Genomic DNA, 12,531 nt, shown 5'->3' with positions numbered 1-12,531 from the left:
GTGCAATTAATGGAGACACTAATTGTGGTCATACTGAAAATACCTGTGGCCTGTATATTAGGGTCTGTTTGCCCTCCTGAAGTTAGGGAGACACTGTGTATGGGAAAGGTAACCTTGTGTCTGAGTCTCAGACTATAGCTGATGGGATTGAATGGATCTTGTGATAATATATTTGGTTTAAAAATAGTCATACTCAATTCAGAAATACCTGCAGTTCATAAAACACACAGATGTCGTGCTCTGAAGATGAAATTTTGTGCATATGTTGCTTATGTTTTAATATCTTTTATAAAACACCCATAGTTGGATTCAAATTACGATCGACTCATTTCTTTTCCATTTTGGCCACAGTATCACAGCTGTGGTGTAACCTGTGGGCGTCAGGCAGCTAATTGCAGTTTGTGCCATTATGTCAGATGTTCCCGTCTGTTCCCGTGGCTCCGAGGTTCGGGGCTGATCCCGTTAGTGATTTCCCAGTTAGCATGAAGGGTCTCGGGGATTTGCTGAGAGATGCTCACAGACTCCCTCACTGAGTCTAGAACCTTCCTGTCCTTCTCAGTTCCCTATGGCATGTGGTTTGCTCTGTACAGTGCAGGGCGTCTCCTGCGCCCCCAGAGGCTCTGGGCTGTGCAGGTGGAGGGTTCCGTCAGGCAGCCTGGGCTGTGGTTTGCCTTTCATTCCCCACTCCCGCCACAGACCTGCTCCTTGTTACTCTATGCATTTTCAGAAAGAGAAAACAAGAACCATATATTTAATATCTGTTTTAAAATTTAAAACATGACTCCATACCTGTGATAAATGTAGCCAAAAATCTCAAGGAAATGGAGGACTGGAAAACAATAGCTTTTTAGTTTTTATCATATATGTGGGCTTCCACATATTTAAAGCCAGAAAAAGCATTGTCCATAAATGATTAATGTCATGCAAATGAAACTATTTTCTGTCAATAAAATTTTCAGTTTAGTCTTAACATGTGTGTAATTGCATTTTAATATATGAATGTGTGTGTAAAATGCAAGTCCCCGATCAGGTCTGTGCTGCTCAGGTCATTGGTCTCGGCTCCTCTCCTCGGGAGGGAACGGCTGTGGGCCCCCTTTGGGGGTGTCTGGAAGGTCACTTGTCTGTTTCCCTGGATACCTGCTGGGTTAGACAGAGTGGGTTAAAAGCCAGGCTCTACTGTTTACTGGAAATTTAAAAAATGTCCTCATAAATGAGGGAAAATGAATCTGTTCTCCTGAATTGTTTTGTGTGTCGTGCATCAGGTCTTGGAAAGCTGTGTTTGGAATATCTGGCATACGGTACATGTTCTGAATGGGCTGCTGCTTGCTCTGCCGAATGTTCTAATGTTCCAAATGCCCTTCTGGTATGATTTACGAGACTGTGTTTGCCATCAAGCTTAGTTCAAAGCCAACCATGAATATTTTCCATGGTATTTCACTGTTTTGTAATTTTAAAATGGGTCCATGAAGGGAGTTTCCTTAGCATCACTGGTGAGACCGTTGGAAATGTAGGAACTCAGGACCCAGCCCTAAACCCCTGAATCATTATCTGCATTTCAATATCAGGTGTGCTTTAAATATCTGGAGATCTTCATTGTACTTCATATTAAATTTGTTTTACAAATTCATTTTTCTACCAATTTGATACTTCACCATGACTTTGCCTTTTAGAAATATGTACAGCAGGTAAACTATAAGTTTAGTGTTTAAAAATATTCATGCCTGTATTGATTCCTCAATTACATATTTTATTTCCCATTAATTCTAATATCTATAGTGGTTTTATGGATTCACCTCATCTATTCAGCATCAGGGGAGTGTTACAGAGAATTGTTTATGTTAAAAATGATGCAGGTCACTCAGTAAGGCCCAAACCAGTTCTCTTACCTTCCCACTCTTCATTTTGGGTCATATTATGAAGTCTGTACATAGCCTCATGGGAAATATGGTTATTTTTGTTCCTTTGTTTTTTACATTTCAGGGACAGTTGACCTTCAGGGACGTGGCTGTCAGGTTCTCGCAGGAGGAGTGGGAATGCCTGGCGCCCGCCCAGCGGGCCTTGTACAGGAGCGTGATGCAGGAGAACTACAGCAACCTGGTCTCTGTGGGTGAGGATAAGAGCTCCTTTCCAGAATTCCTGATCCAAACTTAAAACGTTAATTTTGCTACTTTACAAAACGGCTCCCGTAAGATTCTGCTTCATATGAAAGTGTGTAAAATCTCTACATTTATGGAAAAAAATTGGGGATTTATTGGTGTAGAAACAATTTTCCTGATGTATTTTGACTAAGACCTCCCCTCTCTGCAGCGACCTCGTCTTTCAACCTAGGTTCCTTGTAATTCTCGAGTTCAGGGGCGTAAAGTATGTTCACCCCATGTTAAGTCCTGAAATCCACACTGACGGAGAAGCAGCAGGGAAAACTGAGAAAGAACAAGGTCTTATCTGGGGTCTTGTAATTGCCACTTGGGGAGCACAGATGGAGCAGCAACCAGAAAAAGTGTCGCCCGTGTGCAGGGAAGCAAGGAATTTGTACGAGAAAGGAGTGGGTGGGGGGCCTTTCATGACCTGGATTGAGGAAGACAGGAGATAAGAGCTACCTACTGCCCCTGAGAGGCTGAGCCGCTTCACTAATGCTTTGTTGAAACTTACTGGTTTCTTCAAGGGAAACTGGTTGTGTTGTTCTCTCGTAACTGCCCCATCTCTGTGAAGTGCATTGACAGTTTGTTGTTTTACTTTTATGGTCCCTGTTTGGGTGATCCTTGCCCTGTTAATTTTATGAGCAGTAGTTTCTAAAAACTCTGTTTCTCGTCCAGTTCAAAGGGTCCTGTTGAACATTATGTCCCCAGAAGTTAATTGATTTTATCCTTCAGAGTTGGTACAGTTTTAATATCTCCCTTCCTCCTTCTTCCCATCTGCTGCAACCCCTGCAAAATACCAGTCTGCTCTGGACCTATGTTTTGTTTTGTTTTTTATGCCACATTTAAGTGAGATCATGTGGTATTTGTGTTTCTCTGGCTTACTCTGCTTACAATAAAGACCACAAGATTTATCCCTGTGGTTGCAAATGACCATCTTCCCTCCTTGATGACTGACTAGGATTCCACTGTGTGTGTGCACGTGTGCGTAGGGGTGCATCTCTCGTGTATCCACCGATGGGCACTTGGCTTGTTTTCACACCTTGGTTGGTGTGAACAGTGCAGTGAATACACACTGCAAACATTTCTTTGCAATCCTTATTTTCTCACTTGTAAATACACAGATACCCAGCGGTGGAATTACTGGATTATGTGGTAGTTGAGATTTCAATTTGTGAAGAGTACTCATAACTCTTTTTTTTTCAGAGTCCCTGCTGCAGGTTGTATCCTTGCAGCACAGACGGGTTCCCTTTTTCTCTTTTTTTTGCATCCTCACCAGCCCTTGTGCCTCTTTCTATCCCTTTTTCTCTCTTGTTCTTCTTCTGGTACCCCTATAATGCGGATATTGTTCCGTTTTGATGGGTCAGGTCACACAGTTCTCTCAATATTCTTTCATTCTTAGAGATCCTTTTTCTCTCTGTGCCTCAGGTTTCTTGTATTCCTCTTCTCTAATTTCTGTCCCATTTACTGTCTCTTCTACTACATCTAATCTGCTTTTAAATCCCTCCATTGTATGTTTCATTTCAGATATGGAATTTCTTAATGATTGGCTCTCTGTCTTAAATTTGCCCCAGAGTTCTTGAATATTTTTCAGTACTTCCATGAGCATGTTCATGATTTTTCTTTTACCCTCTCTTTCAGTAAGAGTGGTGAGTTCAGTTTCATTTCGCCCTTTTTCTGGGGTTTCTGACATTTTGGTCTGAACCAGGTTCCTTTGATGTTTCATAATTCTATGTGGTGCCCTTTAGTGCCCAGAATGTGAAGTCTCTGGAGCTGCTCAGCCCCTAGAGTTAGGTTGGGGGTTGTGGGGCAGCAGTGCTGTGCCTGGGGGGAGGAAAGAGCTGTTTCCTGATTCCCGTCTGCGGTGCCTGTCTCCTGTCTCCGGTGTCAGAGCCAGTGGGCAGAGCACCCAGGTGTGAGCCTCTGTGCTTTCCATCCCTAGCTGTTGTAGGCGGGGCCTCCCTCTGGCTAGCCTGACGCCAGTGCTGTGACTGCTGGTTTGCAGCCCAGGCTGTCAGGCCAGGAGGAAGACTTTAGCAGGCTGCGTCTCACAGTTGGGGGCCTCAGAGCTGAGCAGCCAGCCAGGGGGATGGAGTGCCTGAAGCTCCTCAAAGTTCCCAGCCTGCTGAGCAGAGCTCACCCAGACAACCTTGTCCACCTATCCCTTCTCCTGCGCAGCAAGCTCTGGGCAAACCCTGCCCTTTCAGCAGCCCTCTGGCTGCTAGAAAGCCTCTCAGGCCGCCTGCCTTTCCTTTGTCCCAGAGTGGCCAGATGTGGGTCCCATCCTCCACAAATGGCCAGAATCTCAAGCACTCTTCCTGTCCCAGCTCCCCAACCCCAGAAACCTCAAGAGCACCACACAATGTAGGTTTGTGGTTCAAAGCAGACCTCGGGGCTGTGTATTCAGCAGTCCCAGGCTTACACTCCCTCCACCGCTCCGTTTCTCTTCCTCTCGCTGGTGAGCTGGGTTCGGGGAAGGGCTTGGGTCCCGCCAGATCAAGGCTTTCGTACATTACCCTGTTCCGTGAGGTCTGCTCTGTTCGTGAGGTCTGTGTGCAGTCTGGTGCAGCCCGCCCTCCTGTTGCTGTTTTAGGGCTAGTTGTATTAACTACAATTTCACACCATATGTGGCTTGGGGAGGAATTCTCTGTCCCACCTCTCATGTCACCATCTTGAATCGCGCTGGGCCTTGTCTTCTTCACCCACACAGCCTCTCTTCATCTATTCCATGGGAGTTTAGTCCCTGCATACTTAGTTACCGAAGGGGCAAGGAAGCATGTCCATTGTGTCTCTGCCAAAGTATTTACTGTGTGTCTGTGAGGCTTCTTCATGTGTTCATCTGTCTGTGCCTGCCTTTGTGTGTAGTGACTTTTCTATGGTCGTGCTCCTTTCTTCTTTCCCTTTGAATGCTTTCTGTATGTATGTTCCTGAGAATTACATGTAGCATGTTATGTTTATAACAATCTCTTTACAGATAGAAAGTTTCAGGTTGCAGAACTACTGTATATGTTGTGCTCATCACTGAATTCTCTTGATGGCACATTGTATCATCTTATTGTAAATCCCTTAAGTGATTCCTGAGTATTAAACAGCATGCCAGTATTAAAAGTATTTTGGGCTCAAATGTAGGTAACAATATTACAAGTTTGAATATCTGTATATATTTACCACCAGCTGGGTGACTTTTAAGTTGAACTTTGAGAAACAGTATTACTGCTTTTCAGTGTAAAACAGTTGTGCAGATTACTAAATATTCACTGCTATACATGTACTGTTTTAATTTTTACATAAAGTTTTAAAGTAAATGTACCTGATTCTTGTGGGGTAATAAGATCTTCTTATATATTTCAGCAGTTTCTTCTCATTACAAAAAAGGATTGTTACCCCAGGAAGTGATAAAAGACTCATTCCAAAAAGTGACCCTGGGAAGATCGGGGAGCTGTGACCAGAGGACTCATGGGGCCAGTGAGGAGGAGCGTGAAGGGCAGGGCGGCTCTCATGGAGAAGTGCAGGGTCATGGCAGGGGCGCCCATGATCAACCCCTCCGTGAGGGTGAGGCTCATCAGGACGTGTCGGGGAGCAAAGCCCTATTTAATTCAGTTCCTATTGCCGAACATTGTGTTACTGTGCGTAAATGTCATCCAGTTTTGAAACATACCTCTTCTCAAACAGACAACTTGGAAAATCTTAAAGTTGAGCAAGGTCATGGTTCAAATAATAACTCAAATCATTTTAAATACAGCATAGCACTAGATATGCAGTCATATAATTCTGAGGACCAAAGATATAATGAAGTAAATATGTGTCAGTATGTTGAAATTGAAAATTCTTTGATGAAGGATTCATTATTCTTCCATGAACAGGTAACTCCTCTCCAAGCTAAAACGTACAGTTTTAATAACTGTCACAGAGACTCTATCCACCCACCTTTGCTTAATGAATGTCAGTATACAGACAATGAGGAAGAATATTACATATATAATAAAAGTAATCAGGCCATTAGGAAGGGCTCTGTATTAAATAATTGCCAAGGTATGTACATGGTAGCGAGAAAATACCAATCTGTGGAACCTGAAATAACCTATAACAGAGGATCAAGCCATAGAGGACATCAGAGAAACGAGATTCCAGAAAACCGTTCCCCATGTGACAAATGTGGACAAGCCTTCAAGGACTGTGTCCAAACTTGTGAACATTTTACAAAAGTGGTTAAACATCACAGAATTCACACTAATGAGAAAGCTTGCAAATGTAAAGTATATGGGAATGCAGGAAAGCAGCCAATCCAATGTGAATTATGCAGTAAATCATTCACTAATGCCCCAGTTCTTGCTGTTAGTGAGTGTATTCGTACAGGAGAGAAGCCTTACAAATGTAAAATATGTTCCAAAGCCTTTAGGTCGCCCTCACGTCTTACTGAACATCAGAGAATTCATTCTGGACAGAAACCTTACAGTTGTAAAGAATGCAGCAAGTCTTATACTTGTTCCTCAAGTCTTACTGTGCACCAGAGAATTCACACAGGAGAGAAATCTTACAAGTGTGAGGAATGTGGCAGAGCCTTTGCTTACTCCTCAAGTCTTCATGTGCATGAGAGAATCCATACCGGAGAGCATCCTTATAAGTGTAACGAATGTGGGAGACACTTTAAGTGGAACTCAGTATTTATTAAACATCAGAGAAGTCATTCCGGACAGAGACCTTACAAGTGTAAGGAATGCAGCAAGACATTTACTTATTCCACATATCTTACTGTGCACCAAAAAGTTCATACTGGAGAGAAACCTTACAAGTGTAAAGAATGTGGCAAAGCGTTTAAGCGGGGCTCGCACCTTAATCGACATGAAAAAATTCATTCTGGACAGAAACTTTTCAAATGTGAAGAATGCAGCAAGTCCTTTACTTGTTCCTCATATCTTAATGTGCACCAAAAAGTTCATACTGGAGAGAAACCTTACAAGTGTAAGGAATGTGGCAAGTTCTTTACTTTTTCCGCAAGTCTTCATGTGCATGAGAGAATCCATACTGGAGAGCATCCTTACAAATGTGAAGAATGTGGCAGATCCTTTAGGTGGAGGTCACAGTTTACTAAACATCAGAAAATTCATTCTGGACAGAGACCTTAAAAGTGTGAACAATGCAGCATGTCCTTTACTTGTTCCTCATGTCTAACTGTGCACCGTACAATTAGTTTTGGGGAGAAACCGTAGAAGTGTAAAGAATGCAACAAATCCTTTGCTTATTTCTGAAGTTGTATTTTTGCATGAGAGAATTCATAGTGGAAGGAAGCCTTGCAAGTGAAAGGAATGTGGAAAAGCATCTCAGTGTTCCTCGCACCTTAATCGACATCAGAGAATTCATTCTGGACAGAAACCTTACAGATGTAAAGAATGCAGCAAGTCTTTTACTTCTTCCTCAATTCTTACTGTGCACCGCAGAATTCATACAGGAGAGAAAGCTTACAGATATAAAGAATGTGGCAAAATGTTTACTGATTCCTCAAGGCTTAATGTGCATGAGAGAATCCATACTGGAGAGAATCCTTACAAGTGTAATGAATGCGGCAAATTCTTTACTTTTTCTCAATTCTTAAAACACATGAGAGTTCTTAGTGGAGAGAAGCCTTACAAGTGTAACGAATGCAGCAAGTCCTTTACTTATTCCTCAGGTCTTTCTGTACATCACAGAATTCTTACAGGAGAGAAGCCTTACAAGTGTGAGGAATGTGACAAATGCTTTAAGTGGGGCTCACAACTTACTAAACATCAGATAATTCATTCTGGACAGAGACTGTACATGTGTAAAGAATGCAGCAAGTCTTTTACTTCTTCCTCATATTTTACTGTGCACCAAGAAGTTCGTATCGTGGAGAAACCTTAGAAGTGTAAAGAATGCAACAAATCCTTTGCTTATTCCTCAAGTCTTACTGTGCATGAGAGAATTCATACCGGAGAGAAGCCTTACAAGTGTGAGGAATGTGGAAAGCCTATCGGTGGTCATCATACCTTAGTAAACATCAGATAATTCATTCGGGACAGAAACCTTACAAGTGTAATGAATGCAGCAAGTCCTTTACGTCCTTCTCAGGTCTTAGTGTGCATGAGAGAATTCATACTGGAGTGAAACCTTACAAGTGTAAGGAATGTGATAAAGCCTTTAAGCGGGGCTCACACCTTAACATCAGAGAATTCATTTTGGAAAGAAACCGTATAAATGTAATGAATGTGGCAAATCCTTTACTTGTTCCTCAAGTCTTAGAGTGCATGAGAAAGTTCATAGTGAAGAGAACCTTACATGCGTAAATAATGTGGAAAAGTAGTAATTCATCAAATATAAATAAACACAAAATATTCATACTGGTGTGAAATATTATGTGTAAAGAATGTAAGAAAGCATTTCTCCAGGCCTCAGTCCTTACTAAATGTCATAACATTCATTCTAGACAGAAACCTTACAAATGTAAAGAATTCAGCAATTATTTTTCATGTCCCTGAAAAGTTAGTCTTCATTAGAGAATTCATACTGGAGAGACACCTTACAAATATAAAGAATGTGGCAAAGCCTTTATGCTGTTTTCAAGCCTTACTGCACACCAGGAAACTCATACTAGAGAGAAATTTGATTTTCCAGAGATTTAGGATGGAGTTCTGTGTAATCTGTACATGTAGGAAGCATGAAAGCTTTCAGATGGGAGAAAAGATTCTAAAAATTGATTGTAGCAAAGCTGTCAACTGTTCCTCACATACTGTACAAATGCAGATTCATAGTGGAGAGAAAACATATCAATATGGTTAATACTGAAATAATTTTGCTCAAGAAATTCACCTTAGAAACATGACAGCCTTCATAATGGAGAGAGACTTTACTGTTGTTGAAAAGTATTTAAGTGAAAATGTAAAGTAGCCAGGATTGAAATATATAAGAAAGCTCTGAAACACCAAATTTGTAGAGGTTATTCTCACAGTATTATAAAAATGATTTCAAATAAACAGGTATCATAATTGACTTGGTAATTTGTGTCTGTCTAAAAGGGGATGTATTTTCAATGATATAGCATCCTTCACCCCCTTCTCTTGGTGTGAGTCACAAGCCCAAGGCACTGTGCTTCGTACCTACCAACTACTGATTAGACTTTCCTATGACCACCCCTTGGATTTGATTAATTTTCTAGAATAACTCAGAGAACCCAGGAAAACACAGTTTAAAGGAGGATACTGTAAAGGATACAACAGAGATATGTGATACATAGGAATGGTCTCCACTAAAAGAGCTTCTGTTTGCATAGGCATGGCTGAGTAAATTGTCTGTTGACTGGTTCATCTTCCAGCCCCTACCATTGGGAAGTGGTCCGAATGTCTCATTAAGGTCACAAGCCACCCATGTCACTTTTAAGACTGCAGTGTTTTCAGGAAATGTGGATGAAGACCAAATATATCTGGTGAATGTCTATTAATGTGTTTTGACCACATAATTCCTATGACTTATCACCCACTGCCCCTTGATGTTCAAATACAAATTCCTTACAGCAAAGTGATCGTGTCTGTGAGAGTCCATCTGGTAGACCATTTCCACAACAGAACAGTAGGAACAATGCAAATAGCCCTAACATTTCCCTAAGCCAGTGTGTAGGGGGACATTTAAAGAGACAACTCCTTTGTCCTGTAAATCCTTAAGACCACAGTTTGTACCATATCAGTGTAACTATGGCTTGCAGGCTGTCAATCAACTTGTCATGTTCCCAAAAGCAGAGGTGGTCTTGGCAAACAGTTTCAACCTTCTGGTTGTCTGGTTTGCTTTTGCTAAGGGAGAATATTCTCTTTTTCTGAGCCTCTCTTGAGGCATTAATAAAATACTGGATTTCCCTTGCTGTATGACCCACTTACTCATTTCACTACCCTCAGCTATAATTTCTCCTCTCCATTTGTCCTTTTTCTTTACCCGGACTCTCAACCCCTGGTAAAGTGATGTTAGGTATTGGTAATTGCTGGTCCAGATTGCTGGCAGCAATACTAGTCCAGCAACTATGTCCCTGCATTCCACTTACACTCATGCACAGTAGAGTTACACACGTGCAGAGCTAGGGGTCTGTCCTGGGCACTAGGCTGTGCAGCTGAGCTCACTTAGCCCCAATTATGCCAAATGGGTTGAAGGCACAGCCCACCTCATCAGTCACTTAGGATTCTGACAAAGGTTTAAGGGTATGGTTACAGATTCTTCCTGGGAAAAACTTCCCTGCTTCTGGTACCTGCAGATGTAGCCCTGCATCTGGGACCACTGCATCAGGCAGGAGAAAAGTAAAGTGATGTTGGGATGGACTGTATAGTCACCCTAGCATCCTCCCCAATCCCTCTACCCCAGATCCCGCAGAAAATCAGATTGATATATCCAATAGGGACCCTCCCTTAGCCCCCCTCATGTTCAGTGTGAGCACACTCTTGAAGGTGTGTAAAGAAGGCCCTCTTGGCTTTATATCCAATTTATACAGCAAATGTTCCAACTGCCCATTCCAATTTTCTATTAAACCATTGCTCTGATAATGAAAAGGGACATGGTATGTCCATCTGATGTGATGTCTCTTGGTCCATTATTGGAAGCCATGGGCTGAAAAACATGTCCTTTGATCTGAAAAGATGTACATTGTAGTCCTAACTGGTCAGTTGTCTTTTATTCCAATCCTTTAATCGTAATTTGAGCATTTGTGCCTGCCACTGGGTATGAAAAGCCCATTCTGGAATAAGTGTGTAGTGCAGTGAGGGACCCATTTATGGCCTTGAGGGTAAGTGGCCTTGCTCCAGCGTCTGTGTGCGGGGCCTTCCTCTGAGGAATATTCCCTGTAGCTGCCTGCAGTCTTTGTCTTTTGATACGTGGAGTAGTTCTTGGCATTTTGTGCTGTGCACGATGCGAGAGGTATACGTCTAGATCCAGCCCATGTCTGTCGCTGCAGCTCCCCCGTCCTCTCATTTCATGGACCCAGGTGGCCACTTGAAGGGAACACACCCACAGGTCCCCTTTGTGGTTCCAATTACCTTCTGATCCTGGGAGGGGGCTCTTGTGATGGCCATGCACATGTCCTACTTTAATGCACCCCTTAAATTCTAGAGTGATTTTCATAAAGTTGCACCTTACACTGGCATTCCTTAGTAGTCTGTTTTCCCTTGCCCATCTGCCTGACCATTCACTCAGGCCATTTGGTATGGCCCAGGAGTCAGCAAAAGTCCAAACATTGGGGCTTTTGTCATTGTTCAGTTCCTCCATCACTGCCAGGAGCACAGCATGCCGTTCAGCCCACTGGGCTCATCTGTTCTGACCTTCCTCGCCCACTCTCACTGGCCTCAAGGAGCAGGTTTCCAGACAGGATATTTTCATCCATCATGGTACTGCCATCTGTAAACCAAGCAGCACTTTGCTGTTCAGCTGAGAGCTGTACACAGGGTACAGTCCGTGTCACAATCACCTCTGGTGATGCATAAGGGGTCTCCATTGTCGGCCCTAAAAAAGAGGCTACCTGCTCATGCAGACAGTGTGGGCCACCTTGCATTCCCCCTAACCCCCCACTGCCTCCTGTTATGAACCATTTCCATCATGCTGTGGAACTGTTGTGGGCACTGCCTGCATCAGAGTGTTTCTCTGATATCACCCAAGTCATTACCTGATTCCTAGGCTTCAAGATTATTTTATGTCCTTCAGTCTTTGATGCAGGCTCCATGCCCAGTAGCATGCTGAGAACTGTCTCAAATGGTGTGTACTCGGCAGCAGCGTCTGGGGTTTTTCTCATCCAAAATCCCAATGATCCTTGATCATAGGTCTCATGGACTTTGTGCCACAACCTCCAGTCTGCATGGTTACAGGTGGCAGACACTTCGGAAATTATACCTGAGTGGGAGGTCATAAGGGTCCTGAAGTATCAGGAGCACAACTGCCTTTTGTAGTTCAGACGTGGCTGGCTTCTGTTCAGGTCCCCACTCAAAAAATAGCTTTTCTTTTTGTGTCATTTGATAAATGGGAAGTAGGTATAGAGTATGCACTCTCTAAAATCCCAATCAACCAAATGCTGGGCTTTTTGTTTGTATGTATGGATCATTGTGACAGCAGTTTACCAACAATCACTTGTGGAATATCCCAGCATCTTCTGTCCATGTTACTCCTATAAATTTTGCTGCTTGAGCAGAACCTTGGTCCTTTGGTGGGTTCATTGACAAGCCCTGGTTGATTATATGTGTCACTGTGATCAAATCAGGCCTAACCTGCTCCTGTGCTCCTAATATGTATTGCTGCAGTCGACACCTACACTGAGTCCAAGTTCCTTCTGACCAGGTAGTGACAATAAGCTGGTGAGTTCAGATAACCCTGGTCACCACAGTAAATGTGAACTGGGATCCTTCCCAGATGAGGGCAA

The 12,531-nt window shown here is 42.8% G+C and overlaps 1 protein-coding gene and 1 pseudogene across 6 annotated transcripts in view; both read left to right on the top strand.

The window, feature by feature from the left end:
* LOC108386171 (uncharacterized) overlaps positions 1-12,531 on the top strand; it is a 37,053-nt gene that overhangs the window by 8,579 nt on the left and 15,943 nt on the right. For 5 of the 6 annotated variants that reach the window (XR_005063331.2, XR_005063332.2, XR_005063333.2 and 2 more), the window contains exon 2: positions 1,981-2,107. Coding sequence is in view for 1 of the 6 variants with exons in the window: in XM_037025967.2 (XP_036881862.1) it covers positions 1,981-2,107; positions 5,487-7,261 (1,902 nt within the window). In the remaining 5 variants the exon portion in view is untranslated. Of the gene's footprint in view, positions 1-1,980; positions 2,108-5,486; positions 9,141-12,531 lie in introns of those variants that run through there. The other variant, XM_037025967.2, reaches the window with a different exon arrangement.
* Positions 7,620-9,140, top strand: LOC140847090 (uncharacterized; annotated as a pseudogene).

The sequence above is a fragment of the Manis javanica genome, chromosome 17 (assembly GCF_040802235.1).
Source record: "Manis javanica isolate MJ-LG chromosome 17, MJ_LKY, whole genome shotgun sequence".
NCBI lineage: Eukaryota > Metazoa > Chordata > Mammalia > Pholidota > Manidae > Manis > Manis javanica.
The sequence above is the reverse complement of the archived record's forward strand: the minus strand, read 5'-3'. Positions and strand labels throughout refer to the sequence as shown.